This window comes from Diabrotica virgifera, chromosome 5, assembly GCF_917563875.1.
Source record: "Diabrotica virgifera virgifera chromosome 5, PGI_DIABVI_V3a".
Taxonomy (NCBI): domain Eukaryota; kingdom Metazoa; phylum Arthropoda; class Insecta; order Coleoptera; family Chrysomelidae; genus Diabrotica; species Diabrotica virgifera.
Window position 1 is genome coordinate 133,929,516 of NC_065447.1, and position 26,518 is coordinate 133,956,033.

The 26,518-nt window shown below is 32.8% G+C and overlaps 1 protein-coding gene and 1 long non-coding RNA gene across 2 annotated transcripts in view; both read right to left on the reverse strand.

Moving 5' to 3' along the window:
* Positions 1-923: 923 nt before the first annotated feature.
* LOC126884867 (uncharacterized) lies at positions 924-3,448 on the reverse strand. The gene is made up of 2 exons (XR_007698174.1): positions 2,730-3,448; positions 924-2,104 (listed from the first exon to the last, which is right to left on the reverse strand). It is a non-coding gene; the product is annotated as an uncharacterized LOC126884867 (long non-coding RNA).
* A 5,719-nt stretch (positions 3,449-9,167) lies between these two features.
* The window catches only part of LOC114344218 (uncharacterized), a 346,622-nt gene continuing 329,271 nt past the window's right edge, over positions 9,168-26,518 (reverse strand). The window contains exon 5 of the mRNA XM_028295066.2: positions 9,168-9,540. Coding sequence (XP_028150867.1) covers positions 9,335-9,540 — 206 coding nt within the window. The 3' untranslated portion in view covers positions 9,168-9,334. The remainder of the gene's footprint in view (positions 9,541-26,518) is intronic.

Sequence of the window (26,518 nt, forward strand, 5' to 3'; positions counted from 1 at the left end):
CCATAAGCATTTATAGAAGCGTCACAAAAGCCATGAATATCAACCACTGATGCACCAGAACATACTACCTGCCTAGGAATTGCTAACTTATTTAATACAATGAAATCTGATTTTAATCTAGACCATTCACCATCCAACTCACAAGGTAATGACTCATCCCACTTCAAATCCAGCTTCCACAGTTTTTGCAAAATAATTTTGGCTAGAACCACACTAGGTGCGACCAGCCCCAACGGGTCAAATATTTTCGATACATCCGACAGAATATTTCTTTTTGTGTGCCTTCCATCTTCAACTGAAAACTTAATTTCAAACAACAATTCATCTTGCTTAAATTTCCAATACAGTCCCAACGTCTTGTTTTGTTCTTTCTCTTCAAAATGTAGCTGATTAACCAAGACTGAACTGTCTAACTTCCGTTGCACTTCTTCATCATTTGATATCCACTTTGTAACAAAAATACTACTTTGCAGTAGTATTTGTTGAACTAAAATGATAAGATGAAATGAGTGAAGGAAAGTGGAAAGATGTAGAAATGAAGAGAAGGGGATAACAGTATAGAAGAAGTATGGAGAGACAGAGGCAAACTAAATAGAATTCGCTAGCAAGAGATACAAGAGAACAACTTGACACTCAAGGATGGATACGGCTCGTTTGCATGCCTGTCGAAGAACAGTAGATCAAAGTAGAGAGTGATGATAACTAAGAAGGGAAATATTAAGATAAGAATATATGCTCAGAAAATAGATTAAATAAATATAATAATATAATGAAAATAGAAGAATATAGGAGATAAATACAATAGACTGAATTATGGGCGCCAGAAGTTGGGATAGACCAAACTTCCAGGTATCTTACACTGCTGTTAAATATTAAATATATTAAATTATTAAATTCAAAAATGGGAAAAAAAATAATTGGTATACAAAAACAAATAAATATTTATTAAATATAACTACTTAGATTTTTGACAACCTCTGAGTTAGAAAAATACAAATTATGTAACTATAAAATGACAATGGGAAATAATTACCTATCTAAGTATAAATATAATTACCTATTAAATTAGTATTGGAGTAGCTTTTCTAGGAAGCATACTCCCAACTTACATATACTAGGTTAAATAACAACCTTCACCAAATAATTGTACGATTAAAATACGTACAGCAACGCTAAACTACAAACGAATGAACAATAATATAAACTCTCAAAGAGTTAAATAGGCACCAGCCTCCTTAATGTGAATCTACGGTCTACTTGATATATAAAAATCAGTTGCTTCGACGCGTAGTCACTCAAAATTTATCACAAGTAAAATGGATAACTATTCAAAGGGAATAGCGTCCAGGGATATAATTAAAAGTTAAATAAATGAATTTAAGTAAAAAGTTAAGCAAATAAGTTTAATTAATTAGAATGATTGGCTAAAGTACGTTAAAGTTATATAAGTTAATAAATTAGCAATAAAGAGTAAAAATATATAAATTTAAATTGATAAGTGGAGACTAGCAAGGTTAGTAACAAAAAAAATATAAAGTTAATTAAATAAATAAATGGTACAAGTAAATTTCAGGTAATATAAGACAAAGGTAAAGAGAATCTCATATGAGGGAAAAGATGATCTGAGCTCAAACCTTTTCGACCAGAGAGTTTACTGGTTTGGGAAACACTATCAAAAATTATAGATATAATAATATGGAAAAAAATGCAACCTAATCTTTAAACAAAAATATGTGTGATTAAACTATAAAACTTAGTTTGAACTAAATGTCCTGATTATTACACAAAAATATTAACGTGTTGTGATGGTAGAGTAATAATAACTTGCAAATACCAAGTGTCCCCAAAACAAACCCTATATTATGGTTCCCAAAAGTGTCCTTGTTATGGATACCAAAATCCCTGGTAGTAGAATTAGCACAGGGATGGTGCTAGCTTGCACCAATTATTAAAGGTGCCCTTCGGGGCGAAGTGCAGAATTCAACGCTACGTGGGAGGAGATTCTTCAGGCTGGTCTCCAAGTGACCTGGCTTGGCCTAGAACGGTTGCTCCCGGTTGTTAGGGGAGCTGATGGACTGGTTACTTTATAATTTCACCCAAACGGCTAAAACAAACATTTCCCGTTTTACTTTCAATGTAAAATCTCCGGAAAGGCAAAAAAAAAAAAAAGAAAAAGAAATGAGATATCTTTTTGTAGAATGCACAACAAAAAAGAAGATCATTAGTAAAAACACTGATGGATTTGACCTTCATTCACACTACGGACACAATAATTTGGAATTTAACTTTAAATTCAATATTAATACAGAATATGATTTGTATCTGAAAGCAATATTTCTATAAAGGGTATTTTTTATTAATAAAAATGATACGGGATAATATAATATGTTGTAAAATTTAGGAAAAATAATGCGAACGAAATTTAAGGTGGCTAAAATGCACGCAATTTAATAGACTTTAGAAAATAATGAATGTAATCTGTAAAATTTGAATTGAATATTATGAGGTTAGCATAACCCCACAAATTAAATAGATACAGGATATGTGACAAGATAATCTTCATCTGAGTATATATTTTCGAACCAAGGATAGAATTAAAGATACTAAATTCAAAGAACAACTTTGGTTCATAAATGTACAGAAATAAATTCGATAGGAATTTAATATGACATGATGGCGGCCATATTCGTTCTTTTTTCCTCAAACCTTTTAAAAGTAAAAAAAATTACCAGATGGTGTGACTTCAATTTCTACGGGATCTTCCAAACTTTGTCTCCTAGCTCTTCCAAACAACAACACTATTAATTTTTCCACTAAATACTTATAGGAGCTTGAAACTCCGTATTAAAATTCCCGTAATTTTCGATCAACCATCTGCCGTACCGTTCTAGCTAACCAAGCGAAGTGTCAATTATTTCCCGTCGTTAGACGAGGAGCCTCACAGAACAAACTTACATGACAGCGAATGGTGTCTAATACCAACTGAAGAACTCGTGCCAACTACTAGTTAAGTATGACGTCAGTCAAAGATTTATTTTAATTAGATCTTATTGATTTTGAGTATAACTTAATGACAAACCGTTATTAAATTTTAAATAAAATATCTATAAAGATAATTAGAAATTAACGGAATGTTATAACTTCCGTAATTCCATACCTCCAACTTTTAGTACTGACACCATCTGGGTACATAATTCCAATAATTCCTCTGTTGTCTCTGTTCCTGTTAAAACGTCATCAACATAAAAGTCTCTTAAAATTACTTCCGCTGCCTTAGGATACTCCCTTTGACCATCCATACCTAACTGTCGCAAACACCTGATTGCAAGATATGGAGCTGACCTCGTTCCATACGTGACCGTGTTCAAGGTATATTCTTCCAGCTGTTGACTAGGTGAATTTCTCCAAAATATCTTCTGCAAACACCGTTGATCATGTGATACCCAAATCATTCGGTACATTTTTGCTACATCTGCACACACCACCTTAGGATGTTTCCTAAATCTCAGCAGAATCAACAAAAGATCTTCCTGAAGCTTTGGACCAACATGCTGAATGTCATTAAGAGACACGCCCGTATTTGTTTTCATTGAACCATTGAAGACAACTCGCAACTTAGTAGTGCTTGAATTTTCATTCGACACTCCATGATGAGGAAGGTAATAAGCTATTTCATTTTCTGAAGGTTCTGACACTGACATGTGACCCAGTGATATATACTCATTCATAAAGGAGTCGTACATACCCTTCAAAACGACATTTTTCTCTAACCTTCTTTCCAACGCTAAAAATCTGTTAGCTTCAAGTTTAGAATCCCCCAACTGCGCCAACTCTCCTTTAAATGGAATTCTAACGATAAATTTACCATCTTATTCTCTCTTGGTATTTTCCACAAATATACTCTCACACTCTAATTCACCAACAGACAATGACTGCCTCTCTTGAGGAATTTCTCCCACGGCCCAAAATTTCTCCAACTGATTTTGAATGTCAACTACATTTAAATTACACATAATTGAGTTATACGTCTGTGGATTCTGCATCGGTCCAGCCAGTATCCATCCCAGCAATGTCTTCTGCAACATGGGTTGAAACTCAGATAATTTAATCTGTCCCACACAAAGAAGACTGTAAAACATCTCGGCACCTAGTAACATGTCCACTTTACCCGAAAATCCAAATCCAGCATCAGCGAGCGGCAAATGAGGGGGTATATCTAATTGAGATATATTTAGATGTTGACTAGGTATCAAACCACAGATCTTTGTCACAACCAAACATGAAATTGTTTTCTGAAAATTACTATGATGCAATGACTTCAATTACACCATACATCTGCCACTAACACCAGAAGACTTTTGATTGATACCAAAAATTCTCATTGTAACCGTATCTTGTTGAAGATCCAACTTACCAGCTAACTCAGAAGTAATCAGGTTTGGCTGACTCCCAGAATCCAATAAAACACGACATGTTTGCTATGAGCCATCCTTTGCCATCACCTGTATCAATGCGGTTGCTAATAGTATTTCGCCTGGTACCTCTATTCCATTATCCAAAACAACCGACCCAACATGTTGTGTAACCTCTAACGTCTGTGAAGAAGACGTTCCAGTTTGCAAATCACCACCATTACCAGCCTCTCCGGCTTTCGCTCCATCATATTCTTTTTTACCACCAGGTCGACCAACTCCCGTCTCTGTATTTGGTCTTACATCATAATGTAACATTGTAGTGTTGTGTTTTTGCCCACATTTCCTACAGTTACCTGCTTTACAGTATTTACTTGTATGATTTGCCTTTTTCAAACAATTTAGACAAAGGCTTAACTTTTTTGCTATTGGAATTGGAGGTAACTTACTCTTAGCCCCCCCCCCCCACCATATACGTCAGTGACCAAACTTTGATTGTCATTAGCATTACCAGGATATCTACTGCCAGTCACAATCTTTCTAGCTTTCGAAATAATTTTATAAAATAAGTTTTCAAAATTTATTAATTCAGACTCTCCATTATATTTGTCATCTAAAACCAACATTTCTTGTTCAATTTCTTCAAATTCATCCAACAGTCTCTCCGCTCTAGATAATCTACTTTCAAATTCAATAAGGAATTGTTTGTCATTAATTTTCCCCTCAACAATATTATTACATACTATGTACAAATTTTGTAAAAACTGTTAATTTTCCCTTAATAGTCTCTCTCTTTCTTACTAAACCTTCCGTCATCTTATTAATAATAGAATTATAATTAAAACTTTAAAACGAGTAAACCCTGTAGTATTATAATTATTAAACTTTAAAAAGAGTAAACCCTGTAGTATTATAATTGAATGCTATGCTGGAACAACGTTGTAAACGCCAAATTACATTTTTTTGAGAAATTGAAAAAACACTTTATAATTGATTATTTTGAAAAAAAATATTTATGAATATGATAGATGCATAGATGCATAACATTAATATCAACAATAATAACCTTAGGTTATACAAAACAAGCATTTATGAACATATATACTATATTTTAATAAAACAACGTGTTAAATCCCCGTCGGTTAAAACGTTGTTCTGTGGAAGTAAGGCGGCTAAAACGTTGTTTTAGAAATAAAAAATGAAGTATACACGTGAAATTAAGTTTCGTGTTTTATTTTCCCTCTATTAATTTGGGTAATCACTGACTTGGTTATACTAACATCCATTTTAGCTCGAAATGACAAATTACTCGATTGAATACGTTGATTTACAAAACATGTGCAGAAAATTTGACGCGAAAGACGACCCACTTACAACACATACAACGTTGTTACACTGAAATTTGAAGGATGACTAATTTTCAAACTACCAAAACAGGCAAGTTAAGTCTCATAATATTCCCCACAGTCAGCAGTACATTATTTTGCACATTTAGAACGTTGTTCCATGGAAAACCCACATATGAAAGTATTGGCGGTTACAACGTTGTTCCAGCATAGCATTCAATTATTAAACCAAAACCAACTAGTTCAAATATACTGGGAATAATATGTAACAGGAAATAATAAAAACATTTACGTCATCACGTCCAGATGGATGACGTCACTATGTCAAAAAATCATAACTTAAAAATCGAATACCTTTTGTATTTTACATTTTTTCTAATTCTGTAAATAAAGCAGTTTACAGGGGGGTCAAAATATAGTGAATAACCCTGTACATTTACGTAGGTACATATAATACAGGGTGTAACGAAAATACAGGTCATAAATTTAATCACATATTCTGGGACCAAAAATAGTTTGATTGAACCTAACTTACCTTAGTACAAATGTGCATATAAAAAAAGTTACAACCTTTTGAAGTTACAAAATGAAAATCGATTTTTCCAATATATCGAAAACTATTAAAGATGTTTTATGGAAAATGGACATATGGCATTCTTATGACAGTAGCATCTTAACAAAACATTATAGTGAAATTTGGACACCCCATTAAAATTCTATGGGGGTTTAGTTCTTTTAAACCCCCCCAAACTTTTGTGTACGTTCCAATTAAATTATTATTGTAGTACCATTACTTAAACACGATATTTTTAAAATTTTTATGGCCCTCAGTACTTTTTCGAAAAGTCAGTTTTTATCGAGATATTTTGAATATTTGTCAAATCCACCACATATTTGTATATGGTTAAGTACGATTATGGAGACTTGGTAATAATATAAAAATTTATTATTTACATTTTTAGGTATATTTTGAACCGTATTAAAAAAGAAGTCATATCTCGATAAAAGGTGCCTTCTCGAAAAAATACAAAGAGGTAAAAAAGTTTTAAAAACACTGTGTTTAACTAATGGTACCGCAGCAATATTTTAATTGGAACGTACACAAACATTTGTGGGGTTTAAAAGAACAAAACCCCCATAAAATTTTTATGTAAACATATTAAAAAATAAGCCTCAACTCGATAAAAACTGCCTTATCGAAAAAATACTAGGAGGCAAAAAAGTTTTAAGAATATTAAATTTAACTAATGGTACCACAATATAATTTAATTGAGACCTACACAAAAGTTTGGGGAGGGGGTTTAAGGGAACAAAACCCCCATAAAATTTTTATGAGGTGCACAAATTTCACTATAATTTTTCTTTAAGATACTCCTGCTATAAGAATGCCACATATCCATTTTCAATAAAAAATCTCTAATAGTTTTCGATATATTCGAAAAAATCGATTTTCATTTTGTAACTTCAAAGGGCTATAACTTTTTTTATGTGAATATTTGTACTAAGGTAAGTTAGGTTCATTCGAACTATTTTTGGTCCCAGAATATGTGATTTAATTTATGACCTATATTTTTGTTACACCCTGTATACATTGTGCAATAAAAAGAAAGCTTATTTTCTTTACTTTGAAATGGTGTTTTGCAAAAAATTCTAGTACTATTTTTAAACAAGATATATGTTTTTTCAAAATGTGACATATACACATGCAATAATATGTCCCACTAAGTTGGAACCATGTGGAAAACCTTTTTATTATTAACTTTATAAAAACAAAATTATTCTCGATAAAATGCTCTGCATAGTCTAAAACCTAAAATGCAATCATTAGATATTAATATATATTTTCAAAAAAACCTTTTTACCACATAGTGGTGTAAGGCGCTTATATTATTAGATATAAAATTGTATAAATAGTATACGAGGTATGTTAAAAAATATGAATTTCGCTCAAGACTAAACTACCATTGTTTCACAATATCGAAAAATATTATTAGGAAAAGTTATTTGTAATTTTAAAATTATGTTATAATATGCAATATATGCTTCTAATTAAAAATGGTAAAAAATTTCAAATTTTTTTCTCAAATTACGGATATTCTTGGATACCCTACGGATATCTTGTTTAAAAATAGTCATAGAATTTTTTACAATACACCATTTTAAAGTAATAAAAATGAGCTTTCTCTTTTGTTGCAAAATATACCTAAATGTACAAGGAAAAAAGTTATAATGAGACATTTAATAAATAATTGTAAAAAATATGAAAAATCATTAAAAGTATAAAATTGAAAAAACCATAACGTTCTTAAAAGTAGTCGTACAACCTTATACAATAGACCATTTTAAAGGTAATTGACTTCTCTTCCTACAAATCTACTATTTAATATACCTAGAAATGCGTAGAAAAAAGTTACAGAACAATGTTTGCGAAATAATGGGGAAAATGGCCCAAAAAGGCTGTGAGCGGTGAATTTTGAAAAATTATTATTAATTAGGGACTTCTACCAGACGTCAGTTTAAATAGAAAGGATAGTAGTTTTTTCCTGTGAAGCAATGCCTATACCTATATCCCCGTGGAAAAAAGTTATGGGGCCAAAAACAAAATTGCTTTTTTTCGTGTTTTTTTGGTTTTTGTTGAATATATTTTTGTAAAAAAAATATTTTTGACTTTAAATAGTGTCATTTCGATAGTAAATCTAACCTGGAACAATTTTTCTCTAAAGTTGTTTGTACTAACAGTGCATATAATTCACCCTGTCACCCTGTGCCTAGGGACTAATTCACCCCTTTCTCAAAAACGCACCCCTTTAAATGGTAGTACTCCGCGGTTTTTTAAATTTAGATATCCATTGACCATATGAAACAATAAAACTTTGTTAACATTGTAGTTCCTTTTAGCTCTCTTATTTTGAACATAATCAATAGCCTAATATTCGCCTGGCCTGATATGAACGTATCATTTGCTTTCACTAAACTTAACAACGTAGAAATTGTCAATATTTTCTCATTAAATTTCTGTGATCTCATGACATCAACTCATATGTTAACATTTCAGATGAAAATGCAATATGTAAAATGTTTGCCGATATTATTGAATCATCAAGCTGCAACTTGGTGCCAATGTAATTAAAATCAACAACCTTTAGTTGGGAGTTGCGATGATGTTTTAAAGGCTTTAAGTTACTATTATGGTTCAGACTTGGCACCATATAAAATTTTTAAAGAACCGTTTTCCCATGAGTACCCCAGAGAACCAACAAATATTTTTATTAATTCTTGTCGTGTTTTCAGTCCTAGGTTGTCTGAACTACACATCACTCATCAAATTGATATGTTTCTTGCTTTGTTAGTTTATTTCTCATCAACATTATACTGTTTAATATTAGTTAAAAGTGAAGGAAAACACGAATTTATGTGGATGTCTTTTTTATTTTAATGCTATATTATTAAAAATCATTTCGATATTTCTACTTATTTTTTTATATATTTTTAAATTTAAAATTTTACTACTACAAATATGATTCTTAATTATGTGTATGTATTCAAAATTAGTTAAATACATTATAATATTTATGCTTATTCACAATCACTTAAAGAGGCCAAAATGCATTGTTTTCGTTCGGTATCATAGTAATCGCCATCTATGCACGTTCTTAATTCTGCTGTATAGGTTGTCCAGAAAATCAAATAAGTACTTTGTACGCATTCGTAATACTGATTACACCGAGGAGCAGGATAAAGGCCAACTGCAGTACATTGTGGCGGACCAGAAGGTCTTGGTACTGAAACAAAAAATTTTAGTTGTTATCTTCTTAAATATTTTTTAAATAAATTACTGTATCAATGGCAAGATACTGTCATTAATAAATTTTACATTGTTAGCATGTAATCACACAGTGTTGTATTATTTTAGTTAAATTTGGCTACATGTGGCATTGAATAATATTTTTATATTAAACTGCATCTTTATCCTATATTATATGCCGTATTCGTATTCTGGAAGACAATATAAGTGTTTTCTATGCCTTAACCTAACGCTTATTAAGTAAATTTAACACCACTTTTTATTTTTTCTTTGAATCTTTGAATCACAATTAAAAACAATTAAATTCAATGATGAAAACGAGCATTTTGTACAAAATATGTAAAAATAGGTATTTATTACAGAATAACATGAGAATTTGTATTTACAGAATAACATGGGTATTGAGAACATTTACATGGAATTAAAGATATTAAATGTCTTTCCAAATTTTAAAACTAAAGATATTTTAAAATAAGAACACTATGTGTGATTAAATGATAAAAGGGTAAATTTCATTAATGACAGTATCTTATTTAAGATATCTAAGCATATCGCCGGTGTTTGGTGATGTGTTGTATATAACCACGACATACTGGATTCTAATTGTTATAGCTTACAAATTAGGAAATCTATAAATATTTCAAAAACGAAGGGAGCTAAGTATAGGAAACCCTAATATAGATTGAAAGCTAAGTAAATTTTACACACATAAAATAGGTGTGAAATATGCTAAATAGTCTATGATTAAGATCCAAGAAAAAATTTGTCACCCATTCTTATCTTCGTAGATATTTATTTTTTTTTCTAAAACCTTACATTTTTATAAAAATCGAAATAAATCATACCACCCTGTATTTAGGTACAGGGAACATTTATAAAAGCTTATAAAAGCTTATAAGGGCAATTCAAAAGTGTTATCAGATACAGGGTGTTCCATAAGAAAAAATATAACTTTTATATACCACTCTTTTTGGAACACCCTGTATAATTCACATTATTTTTAGATTGTAGTGTTAATGGCCCCGTATTTTTTTATGAAGAAATTTCAAGCCGTTTTTCGTACAGAGACCAAGGCGAATAAAATGAACCATCCTGTAAAAGAAAATATATTTTTTTAATTTTCTGAGTAACTAATAATTATTTATTTAATTGTTTATTAATCTCCTCTCTTTTAGCAGTATTGGTGTGTCTTCAGAACAGTAAGGTTGGTTATGTGACATGCGCTTAATTACATTTTGTTCGAATTTAGGCAGGTAGATATATTTTTGGTTTGTTATTTCATAAACCCATAGATATGTTTTTGGTTTGTTATTTCATAAACCCATAGTTACAAGGTAAACCCATTTTATAAACCCATAGGTAAGTACAAGTTTATAATATTATAATGAGTAACTCTTCTGACGGGGGTAGTTCCCCGTCTTGAACAGACCCACCAGATGGGAAAGATATGCAAGGCGAAATGGAAATTGATAATAAAATAAATAATTTAGACAACAAATATGGTTCGACACACATCGGACCGTACTATGTTATCGTGAAACCAGTTGATCAAAAAAGTCGATTGTCGGCTGTTAAAGTGGGTCACTATTTATTTAAAAATACTACTTTTAACAAATATGTTGTCGACATAAAATTAATTGAAAGAAATGAAGTAAAAATCATTTGTAAATCTTATATTACTGCTAATTCCATTATAGGACATAAATTAATAAAAGGTAACAATTTGATCGCGTATATACCTAAGTTTTTTAACCACAAAAAGGCAATTATCAGAGAAATTGACACATTTTTGGCCGAAAAGTATATATTGGAGAATATCGAAAGTGAACAAGAAGTTGTAGATGTAAAAAAGAAGGAAACGAAGGATAGTTAATTTTGATAATGAGACACAGTTTGTTTGCAGGCAAATGATCGTCTTGACGTTTTTAGGAAATAATTTGCCAAAATTTGTTAAAATTGATTTGGTGAGATTTGCTGTAGAGCCCTACATATATCCTGTCGTACAGTGTTTTAAGTGCCTTCGATATGGTCATACTGACAAATACTGCAGAAGCACTATAACTAAATGTAAAAAATGTGGTCAAAACCACGATGAAAATGACGATACCGATTGCACTTTTAACACTTATTGCATATACTGTGAAAAGCATGACCATCAGTCCGTATTAAAAATTTGCCCGAAATACCAGGAACAATTAAAAATTAAAAAGATCACGTCTGAAAAAATCTTCTTTTTCTTCCTTTTTGTATGTAGGCTTTAAAGCCTGTTTCTTCTTCAATATTAGCCTCCTAAATTGTTTAAGTTACCGCACCATCTTTTTCTTGGTCTGCCAATACTTCTTCGTCCATTTAGTGACTTATCTCGTGCTATTCGTACTATCCTATTCTCTGCCATTCTACTAATATGTTCGTTCCACTCCTGTTTCCGTTTTGTCAACCATCCATTTATGTCTTCTACATTGCATGATCTTCTTATGTTTTCGCTTCTCTCCCTATCCAACAGACTGTTCCCTGATATTCGTCGTAGTATTTTCATCTCTGTTGTTTCTAGTAGTCGTCTCGTTTTAGATGTGTCAGGTCTTGTCTCCGCCGTGTATGTGAATATAGGTCTAATTGTTGCTTTATAGATTCCTGCTTTTGTGTCTTGTGTTAGGTGTTTGTTCTTCCAGATTGTGTCATTAAGAGATCCCGCCGCTTTATTTGCTTTTAAGCTTTGTTGTCATACTTCCTCTTCAACATCTCCGTAACTAGTTATATCTATTCCCAAATATCTAAACCTTGCTTCCTGCTTTATTATTTTCCCATCAATTTCGATTTTACATCGTAGTGGGTGTTTAGATATTGTCATACATTTGTTTTTATCTGCTGATATTATCATATTGTATTTCTTGGCTGTTGTATTGAAGATGTGTGTTAATCTTTGAAAATCGTCTTCTGTCTCGGCGATTAATAATCGTCTGCATAACATAATATTTGGATTTATTTGTTCCCCATTCTGTAACCATGACCTTTACGTACTGCTTCTATTATTTCGTCCATTATTATATTAAAGAGCTTAATGAGTCACATTGTCTGACTCCGCTTTTTACTGGTATAAACTGCGTTAGTTTTAGTTTGAAAAAAATGTATCATTTAAAAAATTTCCCCATTCTGTAACCATGACCTTTACGCAATGCTTCTATTATTTCGTCCATTATTATATTAAAGAGCAGTGGGCTTAACGAATCACCTTGTTTGACTCCGCTTTGTACTGGTATAAACTGAGTTAGTTTTAGTCTGAAAAAAATGTATCATTTAAAGAAGCTGAAGTTATTGTAAGCAATCCGTCTTACGCTAAAATAGTCTTCTTTTTCTTCTTCGTGCGACTAAGATTACTCCTGTGTGTCTGCCTCTTATTCTGTTTCATTTGTTGTTGACTGTACATTGTCTTTCCACCTTTTTGGCGGCCTTCCAACGGGTCTTCTGCTATACGGCTTGTTGTTTTTACAGATGTTCGCTAATCTATCTGGCTCCATTCGGTTTACATGTTCGTTCCAGTTTTTCTTTCTTGTTTTTATCCACCTGTTAATATTTTGAATTTTGCATCCTTCTCGTATACTTCTGTTGCTTTGTCTGTCTCTTAATGATATGCCCGCTATTGATTTTAATACTTTCGATATTGTTGATTTGTTGTTTCGTCTTTCTTGTATCGGTCCTTGTCTCCGCTGCATATGTTAGGATAGGTCTTACTGTTGTCTTGTATACTTTTATTTTGCTTTCGTGGTCAGATATTTGTTTCTTCATATGGTTTCTCGGAGCCAACCACTTACTCTTGCCGCTTTTGTTGCTTGTGGTGTGGTCTTTGTTCTTATATTCCTGTCACTAGCGATCTCTACTCCTAGGTAATTGAATTTCAAATAGTAACACATAATTATTTCGATATTTTAAATAATTTAAACAATTTCCCTGAGTTGAATGTTAATATTCATACGAACAATTCCCCCTCCACGAGTAATAAAAATTGGGTAACACGTCCTCATTTCAAACAGCCAAAAAAGCTCAAAGTAAGTTCTCCCCTTTCATTTAATAAACCCCCTTCATTTAAACTTAAAATTACCGCTTCAAATCCGATCATTCCTAATCCACATAGGGAAGCTTTCCATTCATACAAATAAAAATTAGAATCACAGATCTTGCAGAAACTTTCTTGTATTTTTGAAAATATGCTTAAAAATTTTAATTTGACAAACCCAGATCCACTAGTTATTCAGGAAACACAAACAGAACTAAGAACAATCTTAGATACAATACATTACAGTGATAGTGATAGTGACGAAAATTATTATTAAGTATATGATAAATATATTGCAATAGAATTGTAACTCCATTACTAAAAACAAAGCTAATCTTATTAATTTTCTAAAAGAATACTCTACTATATTTGATTTAATTATAAACGAAACTTGGTTATCTAAAAAGAAAATATTTCATTTACCAACTTACAATAAATATATTACATGTAGATCAAACGGATGGCTTCGGAGGCACCGCCATACTTATCGAAGATTCCCTACACTATCATGAAATTTCAATTCGTAAAAACTTTAATTCCAAAATAGAAGTCTTCGCAGCATATATCGATGACCTTAAGATATTCTTAGCCTCCATTTATAAAGCTCCCAACATAAAAGCAACTGAGACTGATTGGAGTAATCTTTTTTCACAACTACAGGGTGATGTCATTATATGCGGTGGCTTTAACTGTCCTCACAGTCTTTGGGGCTCTACAATAGATAACTCACAAGGAAATCGACTTGGAAGCTATAGAAGAAACTAACCTAATTGATTGAGTATATATATATATATACACTGTTATTTTCTCTCATATCTTCTTGTTATAAATTATTGATTAAGCGGACTGTATTTTTTATTATGACAACATTTACAAAACTTATTGCAAAAATTATTATTTTGATGCTACTGCATCGAATGTCTAAATAGGTATTATTCGTCTCTTCGTCAACGACACGACGCGCGCACTTCATCCGGTCGAAAAACTTTACACAATTATTACACAATTATTACCTTTCACTTTGTTCATGGAACTGAACATGCCGCCCCCGTTGAACTGCCGCTGGAGGGATTCAACATATACTGATCGGTGTGGCAGCTAGTCAATAGGTAGAGGACACACCTTACTAAACGCTCTCTTCACTGATCCCCTTATAGTCTTTATAGTCGCCACACGAACCATTTTGTCCTTTCCAGGATGCACCTCAATCACGCGGCCCATCGGCCACTGGTATGGGGAAACATTATCTTCTTTTATCAACACCATGGTACCTGGCTTTAACGCGCCAGTTGAAGATTTCCATTTACTTCTTGCTTGAAGAGACTGCAGATATTCTCGATGCCACCGCTTCCAAAAATGACAGGTCAATTGTTGAAGTGTTTTATAAATCTTGAGCCTGTTTGCCGGTATATCATCAAGTTGTCTTTGAGGGAAACTAGTTAGGGTCCGTCCTATTAGGAAGTGGGCTGATGTTAGGACTCCTAAATCATCAGGATTTTCGGATAAAGGGATTAATGGACGGGAATTAAGAATCGCTTCAATCTGAACCAATACTGTATACAAATGTTCAAATGTCAGATGAGCATCCCCAACTATTCGCTTAAGATGAAATTTACAAGATTTTATGCAAGCCTCCCAGAGACCACCAAAATGAGGGGCTCGAGGAGGTATAAAGTGCCATTCTATTGTATTTTCGGCTAAAAATGATTTAACTTGTGTTATTTGTGGAATCATAAATTGCTTGGTATACCACCTTAAGATTATTTGCAGCACCAACAAAGTTGGTAGCATTATCAGAGAAAATGTCGCTAGGCAGATCCCGTCGCGAAATGAAACGCTTTAAGGCGTCCAAAAACGTCGTATAGGAGCGGTCTCCTACTAACTCAAAGTGAGTGGCCTTGGTCGTGAAACATACGAATACGCATAAATATGCCTTTACTAATTCTTTAGAGCGCAATTTACCGTCCTTTATCATAAAGGGACCGGCAAAATCTAATCCAACCCTACTAAAGGGATGAGGATATGTTACTCGGAAAGACGGAAGGTCTCCCATTTTTGGAGCCATTAGGCGTGGGTTTGACTTATAACAGATCAAACAATTTCTTATTACGCCTCTTACCGCGGTTCTGCTGTTTAAGAGCCAAAATTGCTCCCTCAGACTGCATAAGACTGCCTGAGGACCAGAATGTAACATTTTTGATGTTGATATCTGATCAATAGCTTAGTGAAATTGTTTTTGTCGGACAACAACAAAGGGAATTTTTGGCTGTAGGGTAGGTCAGAGTTTTTTAATCTGCCGTCCACTCTTAACAAACTCTCTTCTAAAAAAGGATCCAAGGATAATATTCTACTTTTCTTAGGCAATACATCACCGCTATTTAGCGCATCTATCTCCATTGGAAAGTCTTGTCTCTGTGCCAACATTATTAACACATTTAATGCCCTATCTAACTCAGCAATAGTGAGAGAACCCGTTAATCTAGACTCGTGATTTTGAGCGTTGTACCTGAACCTAAGACAGTATTTTTCCGTCTTTCCGGAATGTCTTCAGTATAAACTTTATTCTGACGAAACCATCTTAAATGGGACATTTCTAGCCAATCAGGACCATGCCACCATAACTGCGACGAGGTTAATTCCATTGGGCTCATTCCACGCGAAACAATATCAGCGGGATTTTCTGGAGAACGCACGTGACCCCATTGCGATGCCTCTGTCAACTCTTGTATAATAGAAACACAATTGGATACAAATGTTTTTAAATCACTAGGTTGCATGGAAATCCAGGCAAGCACAATTGTGGAATCAGTCCACAAATACGTGGAGGATAACTTCACGTTTCGTTAGCGTAGCTGCCAGTACAGCTCCACATAATTCGAGTCGCGGTAAGGATATACTTCTGAGCGGCGCGACCTTAGATTTTGAGCATAGAATTCGAGAATAATAGGATTCATTAGAGGTTCTTCAGACCAAATATATACATACACCGTAGCCTGCAATAGAGGCATCCGAGAAGGCATGTAATGTAAATTCGACTGCGCCTATAATGCTTACCTGCCTTGGTATGGAAATTTTATCAATATCCGACAGCTGTTTATAGAAATTAACAAACGATGAGAACAAATCAGCTGGAACAGTTTGATCCCAATCAATTTTTTCCTTCCACAGTTGCTGTAGAATTAGTTTGACACGTATGCATACTGGACCTATTAATCCCAATGGGTCAAATATTTGCGCGATTGTAGATAAAATAAATCTTTTAGTAACCCGCTTATGTATACGCTCGCCAAAATTTACCGAATAACCTTATTCATCTTTACTAGAATCCCAAATCAAATCTAAGGTTTTTACTGTTTTGTCGTCCGTAATGAAGTACTGTGGTAAATTTTTATCACCTTCCAACATTTTCTGGTCATTAGACGCCCATTTACGGAGTACAAAACCTGCATCTGACAGCAGCGCTGAGATGTTACATTTAAATTTTGGGCTTCCTCAATCGTAGAGATTAAATCATCCACGTAGAAGTCTTTTAAAATTATACGACTCTCTTCGGGATATTGCTTCGAATTATTTTGTGCAATTTGATGCCATACTCTAGTTGCAATAAATGAGGCAGGAGCAGTGTCATACGTGATAGTGTTAAGTCTAAACTGCTTAATTTCCTCGTCAGGATTAAATCTCCAAGCAATACGTTGCAAATCGCGTTCGGATTCCTTTATGTTTACCATAAATTTTTTCGATGTCACCCATAAATACGTAGTTGTGACAACGAAATCTAAGAAGAATAAAAAAAAATTTATCTTGTATGTTTGGACCAGTTTTCAAGACATCATTCAATGATAAACCGGTGGAAGTTTTAGCAGATGCGTCAAAAACCACGCGACACTTTGTCGTTAGGCTTGACTCTTTAATTACACAATGATGTGGCATATAATATTTTATGTTGGTAGACATTTCGTCATTTTCATTAATTAAGGACATATGTCCTAATTGGATATATTCTTTCATATATTGATCCTTTAATTTTTTATTTTTAGAAAGGCGTTTTTCAATACCATGTAATCGACGTATTGCGCCATCTTTGGACTCATCAATTTAATTTAATGTTGCCTTGATAGGCAGACTGACAATGAATTTGCCGTCACTACCTCTAGAAGTAGTTTGTCTGAAGTGCTCTTCGCACTCTAATTCTTCTTGGGATAGCCGAGTAGTAGTCGGACATTCCTCAAGCTTCCAAAAATTTTCTAGCTTTTCTTGAATATCAAGATTTTTTTTGTTTAGGTTGCATATATTATTACAAGAATTAAATAAACTTATAGATCCGGAGAGTATCCAGCCAAGATGTGTCTTCTGGAGCACGGGCATGTTCTTGCCACATTTTATCTAGCCAACACACATTAATGACCAAAATATACTAACACCTAACAATACCTCAATAGGTTTAGATTGATTAAAGTCAATGTCTGCGAGTTGAATGTTTTTAGGAAAGTTGATGGCCTCCCTGTTAAAAGATATACTTGGCAAGTTGCCCGTTATTTTTTCTAACGCTAAAAAACTAAGATCTGCATGAAATGACTTGTTCATAGAATATGTTTTAGCTTTAGTTGAATGGTTTATTCGTACCAACTTTTTACTTATACCGGACGTAGAAACATCTACATTAGATTTATTAAGACCTAGTTTTGTTAGGCAATTATAAGTCATGTAGTTTGATTGACTTGCGGAATCTAGAAGAGCTCTGCATTTTACAAAGCATACGCTTTTATCTTGAATATAAATATTCGCAGTAGAGAGTAAACTATATGAATTTGAGTCACTACTCGCTAGCACTGTTTCATTAGCTGAAAAATCCAACTCATCCTTATTTTCTAAACTTGAAGAAAACAGATTTACCTGTCTATCACTTGAAGTTTCTTCTCCAACTTCAGCGCTCGTCGACGGATTATTTTGATAGGTCGATTTTTCTAGGTGTAGCAACGTGTTGTGATTCCTGTTGCACTTGCGACAATCTTCACTTCTACAATCCTTGTTAGCATGACCCGCTCGCAAGCATTTTGTGCAAATGTTGTTCTGAAGCTATTTTCTTGTGGCATTTTTATAATCAAGTACATTCAAATGGGAAATAAGCCACAATTTTACCTAAAAATTATTTTATTAACGTTTCGACGCCCAAGTCGGGTGTCGTTGTCAAAATACAAAATAATACTAAATAAACAAAAATGTTGTTGCTTAGTAAAAAATTCTTCTAATAATTTATTTAATCTGACTCATTTATATCGGCAATTCAGACACGTATTATACATTTTAAAGTAGACGACTTTAAAATGATATTGCCAATATTGATGAATTGCGTTCCTGGGACGACTTTACTAAAAGATAGTTCATTCGATTACATGAAATCAATCCCAACTCAAGAATATCCGCCACAAAAAATCATAGCATGTGATCTGTCTTTAAAAAGACAACTAAATGCAACGGTGGCACTGAAATTCTCGCGTTAGAGATTCCATAGTAAATCACGAGGGAAAACCAGGAAAAACCTCGTGATACTATCCCGACATCGTAAGTATTTGGTTTTACATTTAGTTTACTCTCAAAACTAATACCAAATTCTGACTTGATATTTTAAATTTTAAATAATAATAAAATACTAAATATGTACTAACTCGATATGTTACCGATTTACTAATTGTGGTATTTTCTTTCTATTGACTTCCTCCTTTAATATGGAATTTGCGACACAATTGGTTTCATTTAGCATAATTAGAGCCGCTTCTTTGATTTTTCTCTTTTTACTATCTGCTTCTTTTAGGACTATACTTGAATCTCTCCACTGAACTCTATGTTCATTATCCCATGCGTGTTGACATATTTGAGATCTATCAAATTCTCTATTTTTTATATAAGACTGATGTTCATTTACTCTAACGTCTAATGGTCTTGACGTTTCACCTATATAAAATTGTTCGCATTCACAAGGTATTTTATAAATACAATTCTTTGTTGTTTCTTGTTCACTGTTAGGTTTAGTTTTAGATAGAATAGATCTCAATGTGTTTGTTGTTTTGAATGTTGTTGATATGTTGAATTTATTTCCTATTGTTTTAAGTTTCTCGGATAGTCCTTTTACATATAGTAATGATATTTATTGATATTGATAAAATATTCGGTAGAATGCAGTAGGATGTGGTTACCCATATTAAAGGAGGAAGTCAATAGAAAGAAAATACCACAATTAGTAAATCAGTAACATATCGAGTTAGTACATATTTAGTATTTTATTATTATTTAAAATTTAAAATATCAAGTCAGAATTTGGTATTAGTTTTGAGAGTAAACTAAATGTAAACCCAAATACTTACGATGTCGGGATAGTATCACGAGGTTTTTCCTGGTTTTCCCTCGTGATTTACTATGGAATCTCTAACGCGAGAATTTCAGTGCCACCGTTGCATTTAGTTGTCTTTTTAAAGACAGATCACATGCTATGATTTTTTGTGGCGGATATTCTTGAGTTGGGATTGATTTCATGTAATCGAATGAACTATCTTTTAGTAAAGTCGTCCCAGGAACGCAATTCATCAATATTGGCAATATCATTTTAAAGTCGTCTACTTTAAAATGTATAATACGTGTCTGAATTGCCGATATAAATGAGTCAGATTAAATAAGTTATTAGAAGAATTTTTTACTAAGCAACAACATTTTTGTTTATTTAGTATTATTTTGTATTTTGACAACGACACCCGACTTGGGCGTCGAAACGTTAATAAAATAATTTTTAGGTAAAATTGTGGCTTATTTCCCATTTGAATATACTTGATTTTGTGCAAAGTTTCAATTTTCTTATTTCCTTTATACGATTGTCAATAGTAAGTTTTAAGAGACCTTGACAATAATATATTAAATGAGATCCTTTGCAAAAGCTACATATTTTAGTATTTTATTGAGAAACATGGGTATAAGACCTATTTTTGGCTCTCTACCTTCGCGAGAGCTTTCGTTATGAGTATTTGATTTGCATTCTAACATTTCCAAAGCCCGACAACGGGTAGACAGAAATTTAATAAATTCCTCATAAGAAGGCAATGCGGTTATATCTGATAAGGATAATTCCCACCCCTTTCTTGTTTTATTGTCTAGCTTGGATGACACGAGGACAATGATTATAGAGTCCCATTCCTTAACGGACTGCTTAAGATTTTCCAAGGCACGAATATTTTTTTGTAAAGTATCTAAGAGATTTCTTAAGTCTTCCCTGGATTCTTTGTTTAGAGAAGGAATCTCGAATAGAGCCTTTATGTGGCTATTTATAATTAAGCGCGAATTCTGATATCTCTGGCATATAAGGTCCCAAGCTACAGAGTAGTTTGCATCGCTGACCTGCAAGGATTGAATTGTTTGTAGCGCTTCTCTTTTTAATGAAGAAGAAAGGTAATAAAACGTTTGAATGGATGACAGATTTTTATTAGTATGGATGATATTGTTAAATGAATTATAAAACTGCATCCACTTTTCCAAGTTTCCGTCAAAGTGAACTAAACTGAGGGGTGGTAACTTAATATTTACAATTGGATCAGTCGTTTGAGACGATTCTGATGAAAGGTGTGAACCGCTAGCTATGGGGCCACCCAAAATTGAACGAGCTTTTGAAACAGCTGGATAATATGCCGATTCAAAACTATCTCTCTCACTATTGTGATCTTCATTGTCTACCTAGGACTCTAAAACTGACTGACATATATCAAATTTGCTTAACGTGTCCTCAACATTTTCGAGCTTAGTCATTAGCTCATACTGATCCAGCTTGTCTTTATTACTTGTTAGATAATTACCGAATCTAGTTATCTGACCTTTTAAATTTGCTCTTTGTGATTTTAATGACTTAATTTGATCGTCAGCCATTTTTTATATAAAATGTATTATTTGTACATTAGAACAACTAGACTAATGTATCTTCTTCTTTAAGTACTGTGCCCAAATTTTTAGGCGTGGGTAGCTTCCATAACAATTTGCCCATATCGTTCTCGATCTTGTGCGGCATGTAACAATTGATCTGCCGATAAGCCAGTCCATTGACGAAGGTTTCGGAGCCATGAATATTTCTTCCGACCAATTCCCCCTTTTCCGTTGATCTTTCCATTGAGTATTAACTGCAGCATCCTGTATCTGCTACCTCTCATTATATGCCCCAGATATTCAAGTTTTCTCTTTTTTATCATCTTGGTTAAATCACCTTCGCCTTGACCTACTCTGTTTAAGACTTCCTTGTTTGAAATGCGTTGAACCCAAGATATTCTGAGCATTCTACGATACGACCACATCTTAAAGACTTCTAATTTGTTCATCATGTTAACCTTCATGAGCCAGGTTTCACATATAGTAATACAGGATACACATAACATTTTAGGAACTTGATTCTTAGTTTTAAGTTCAGCTGAGAGCTGCTCAGAATAGATCTAAGTTTCATAAATGCTCCTCTTGCAATTTCTATACGAGTTTTAATTTCTTCATCCGGATTTAGTGTCTCGTTTATCCAACATCCTAGGTATTTAAAATGGTTAACATTTGTTAATGGTTCAGGTAATCTATGAATAGTTTTTATTTGCTTTTATTTGATATTTTTATATTATATTTATTTATTTTATTCAAATATTCTCAAATTCATTAAAAATTATTACAGGAAAAATGAAGCGACCAGATTTCTTAGGTTTTTATTTTTTGTGCACAACCGTGCAACGTCGCAATGATCCGTCAAATTATTTTCTCCTAATGGCAGCTATGTACGCATTTGATCCCGCTTGGCGGCGCTAGTGTAGTTGGAGGTCAACGTTTTGACAATTCGTCAAGTTTGTATATGGTGTTTTTGATTACGATTTAACAAATAATAAATTATGGCCGAAAAATACGGATCTTGGGCTGTTTGTGCGTTGAAAAACGAATTGAGGAGAAGGAATACGAGAGTTACTGGAAAAAAGGAAACCCTTATCGAATGATAAACTATAGGTATTGGGCATTTATTTGGTATTGACTCACTCCCCCCACGCGTCTAGTGTGTATATGATATCTGCCTTACTTTTTTATCAATTTAAAATTCCCAAATAAGTGCGCTCAGCATTAATTTTTGTGTTTATCTCATTTAAAAATGTGATAGTTTCAAAATATGGCCGCCATGACAGTTGCGCATTTGAGGTAAATTTGGTTTAACCATGGGTTGAGCGCAGTTGATTCTGCAATGTTGCCTTATTTAAAAAAATTATAATTCCTCATAGAAATATAGAATGCGTTAATTTAATTAAGTATAATTATTTGGGTGTTCGTCTAGGTGAAAGGCGACCTTAAATTTAAGGTGAAATTAGAAAAAATTAGGGTTAGGTTTGATCAGGTTTTAGTCATTAAAGAATATTTGGATGGTACTAGGTCACTTTAATTTTCAGTTAGTAACTTGTTTATATTATTTTTGATTAGGTTAGGTTTGACCAGGTTATGTTTTAGTCATTTTAAAGCATATTTTAAAGGTAATATGTCACTTAAATTTTCAGTTATTAACTTGTTTATATTATTTTCGATGACGCTAGGTTAGGTTTGGTCAGGCTATGTTTTAGTCACTAAAAAATATTGAGAACTTTAGAATTAGTTCAAATTATTATTTCATATTTTTCTATATTATTATTTCAAATATAATTTTTTTTATATTGTCACTTCATAAAAAGCGATTGTAGATGTGACAACGGTGTGAATGTATATAAAATTGCATATATTAATTCGTGCGTTTATAATGGTTTATAATAAATTTTGATCTGAATTTTATAGTGAAGAATTATATTTTTTACAGTCAAATCTAGGGGTAATACCTAATATGTGTCAACAAATTTTTTATTGCAGATACGTGCATTTATTTTCAGCACATATTTATCGCTTCTTATTGCTATAATCCACTTTTTTCTCATCAGAATATCTTTGGGAAACCTGTGTCCTGATGTTCTTGATGAGCACAAGTGCACAGAACAACATTGAGGGATTTTATGCTCTTAAGTTTAATTCACACAGAGAAACAAATATTCAATATTTTACTTAGAAATAGATTGATTTGAAGTGTTGACGTAAGTTGAGGTGACCTTCAACTATACGAGCGCCACCTACGTTGAGCTTTTCAGATTAGCTGCCATACGCGGCCGCTAACGAGAACTTTTCTTCAGCGTAGCCCTTAGGAATGTATCGGCGGAACGACGTATTAAAAAGTAGATCCGATTATGCTATGCAAAATTATTATATCAAACAAATATTAAAATACCTGCAATAATAACCCACAATAACTTCACCAGATTCTATATGCAATTTGTATGACAGAGTTTAAGATAACGTAATGATTTTCTATTTAATATATTTTATAACATGACATGCAGCGAAATCAAGATGGATGCCAATCTTGTTGAACGAACAAAAATTGATAATAACGATTTATATTATTATGTTGGTTCAGTATGTTGCTATAATAAGGCAAATTTAGGAATTTAAATGTATAAAAGGAACGGATTCACCCCCTGATTATTGATAATACGGCAATTTTTATACGGCTTCTTGGCGGCAAAAATGCGGCAATCTCAGGTGTACAACAAGTCACTGTTTCCACGATTAAATTCGGCTACGAAGACCAATGATCGAGTATATAAATACACTGTTATTTTCTCTCATCTCTTCTTGTATAAATGATTGATTAAGCGGACTGTATTTTTTATTATGACAACATTTACAAAACGTATTACAAAAATTATTATTTTGATGCTACTGCATCGAATGTCTAAATCGTTATTCTTCGTCAACGACACGACGCGCGCACTTCAGCCGGTCGAAAAACGTTACACAATTATTTCGCGGCGTTGCCACTTTTCACTTCTTTGTTCATGGAACTGAACACTAATTATTTTAAGCGACGGACGACCTACTAAGATAGTTAGATCTAACGAAAGATCTTCTGCCATAAATCTTAGTCAGTGCCGGATTTAGGATACTTGCGGCCCTAGGCCAAATTACCCCGAGCGGCCCCCGATAACTTCACAATTATACAGTACGTAAATTGTTCAGCTGGACATAGGGGACATAGTTACAGTCGTACTTCAACAGCGTAGGTGAGAACATCGTTAAAGTACAGAACAATTATTAATAGTGTAGTAGTAATATTAATTATTATTTAATAAATATAGTTAGAAGTATAAGGATATTGTGAGTTCCTAGTGCAATTATATGGAGGTGGATAGTGAGGGGAAACCCCCTCCTCAACCAGATCCTGGAGAAAATATAGGTCCTGCAAATCAGATAAGTGGTTCAAATAATTTAAATTTAGTTATAGATTCTCCTTTAATAAACAAACATGCAAATGATCAAAACAATAAAAATCAGTTTGTATCGAAAGAAAAGTTTGTTGATTCTAGTTTAAATCCAACATCGAGTTTATCGGTTTCTAATGATAACGATAAAAAAGGTAAAACAACATTCTTTTATCAGTCTACGGATACGGCCCCTTTTCAAATTTATATTGAAAACAATACGGATAATTATACAGGGCAGTTAAATGCAATAAAAATTGGAGAAATAATATTAAGATCATATCCGCAATTAGATAATAAAATAAAACAAATACAGTCTATAGGGAAAAATCGTATTCGGGTATTGTTGAAAGATTATTTAAGTGCTAATATATTAATAAAATCACACATTTTAAAAAATAAAAATTTGTCTGCATACATTCCTAAATTTTTAATAGTTCGTTTGGGAATTATTAGACACATTAATAAAGATTTACCAGTTGATTATTTGAAAAATAAAATTAGGGCCTATGATTTTCATCGTAAATTTGAAGTTGAATTTGTGAAAAGAATGAATCGAAAAATAAAAAATTCAAATAACGAAATAGAATTAATACCCACAAGTACCATTTTGGTTTCTTTCAAAAGTCAAACTCTACCTAAGTATGTAGAAATAAACAAGGTGCTTTACGAAGTAGAAGTTTATAGACAAAGGGTTGTAATGTGTAATAATTGTTATCGTTACGGACATATTGGAAAGCAATGTCGCTCTAAAATAAGATGCTTGAAATGCTCTCAGAATCATGACACAGTAACCTGCTCATCAGAAGAAGTTACAGTAAAATGTTTTTCTTGCAATGGAAACCATTTTACAAACGATTTTAGTAGATGCCCAGAATATAACAGACAAGAAAAAATTAAGCAAATTATGTCACAGTCAAATTGTTCCTTCAAGGATGCCAATAGTAGTGTTCCTAAAAAAAGTTACGCTGATATAGTATCTAAGCATTTAACTACAACCACAATTGATAATAAAATAGTTAATTCAAATCTAGAACAAAATTCATTATTAGATGCAGTTAATGTTCATCTACCGTCTACATCGTCCAAGTCATTTCCACCAATATCGTACCAGTCCAATACGCGACCCATTTCTCAACGATCAAATCCACATTCATATTCTCAAGCACAATTAAACAGCTTTCCAAAAAAAAAGTAAAAGATCGTATCCTTTATCTCCCGATCCTACATTGTCAGAGCACCAGTCCATTGTTAGTTCAGTTAACCTTCCGTTTAAAAAAGGAGGAATTTTGAGCACAGAACAATATCTTTCCAATATCGAAAAAGAAAATAATTCAGAAATCGAAGGTAATGAAATTTCAAAATTAATTTTTCATATAGTTTTATCAACCATAAATATAATAAAGAGCAAAAATAAATTCGATATACAAGAAAACGAAATTACAAATATTATTAAAGCTTGTTTAAATAACCTTTTTGAACATGGATCAGATAACTCTTTGTCAATGGAATCTTAAATCGGCAAATTCAAATAAAGAAAACTTACAATATTTGTTAAATGAGAAAAACATTGATAT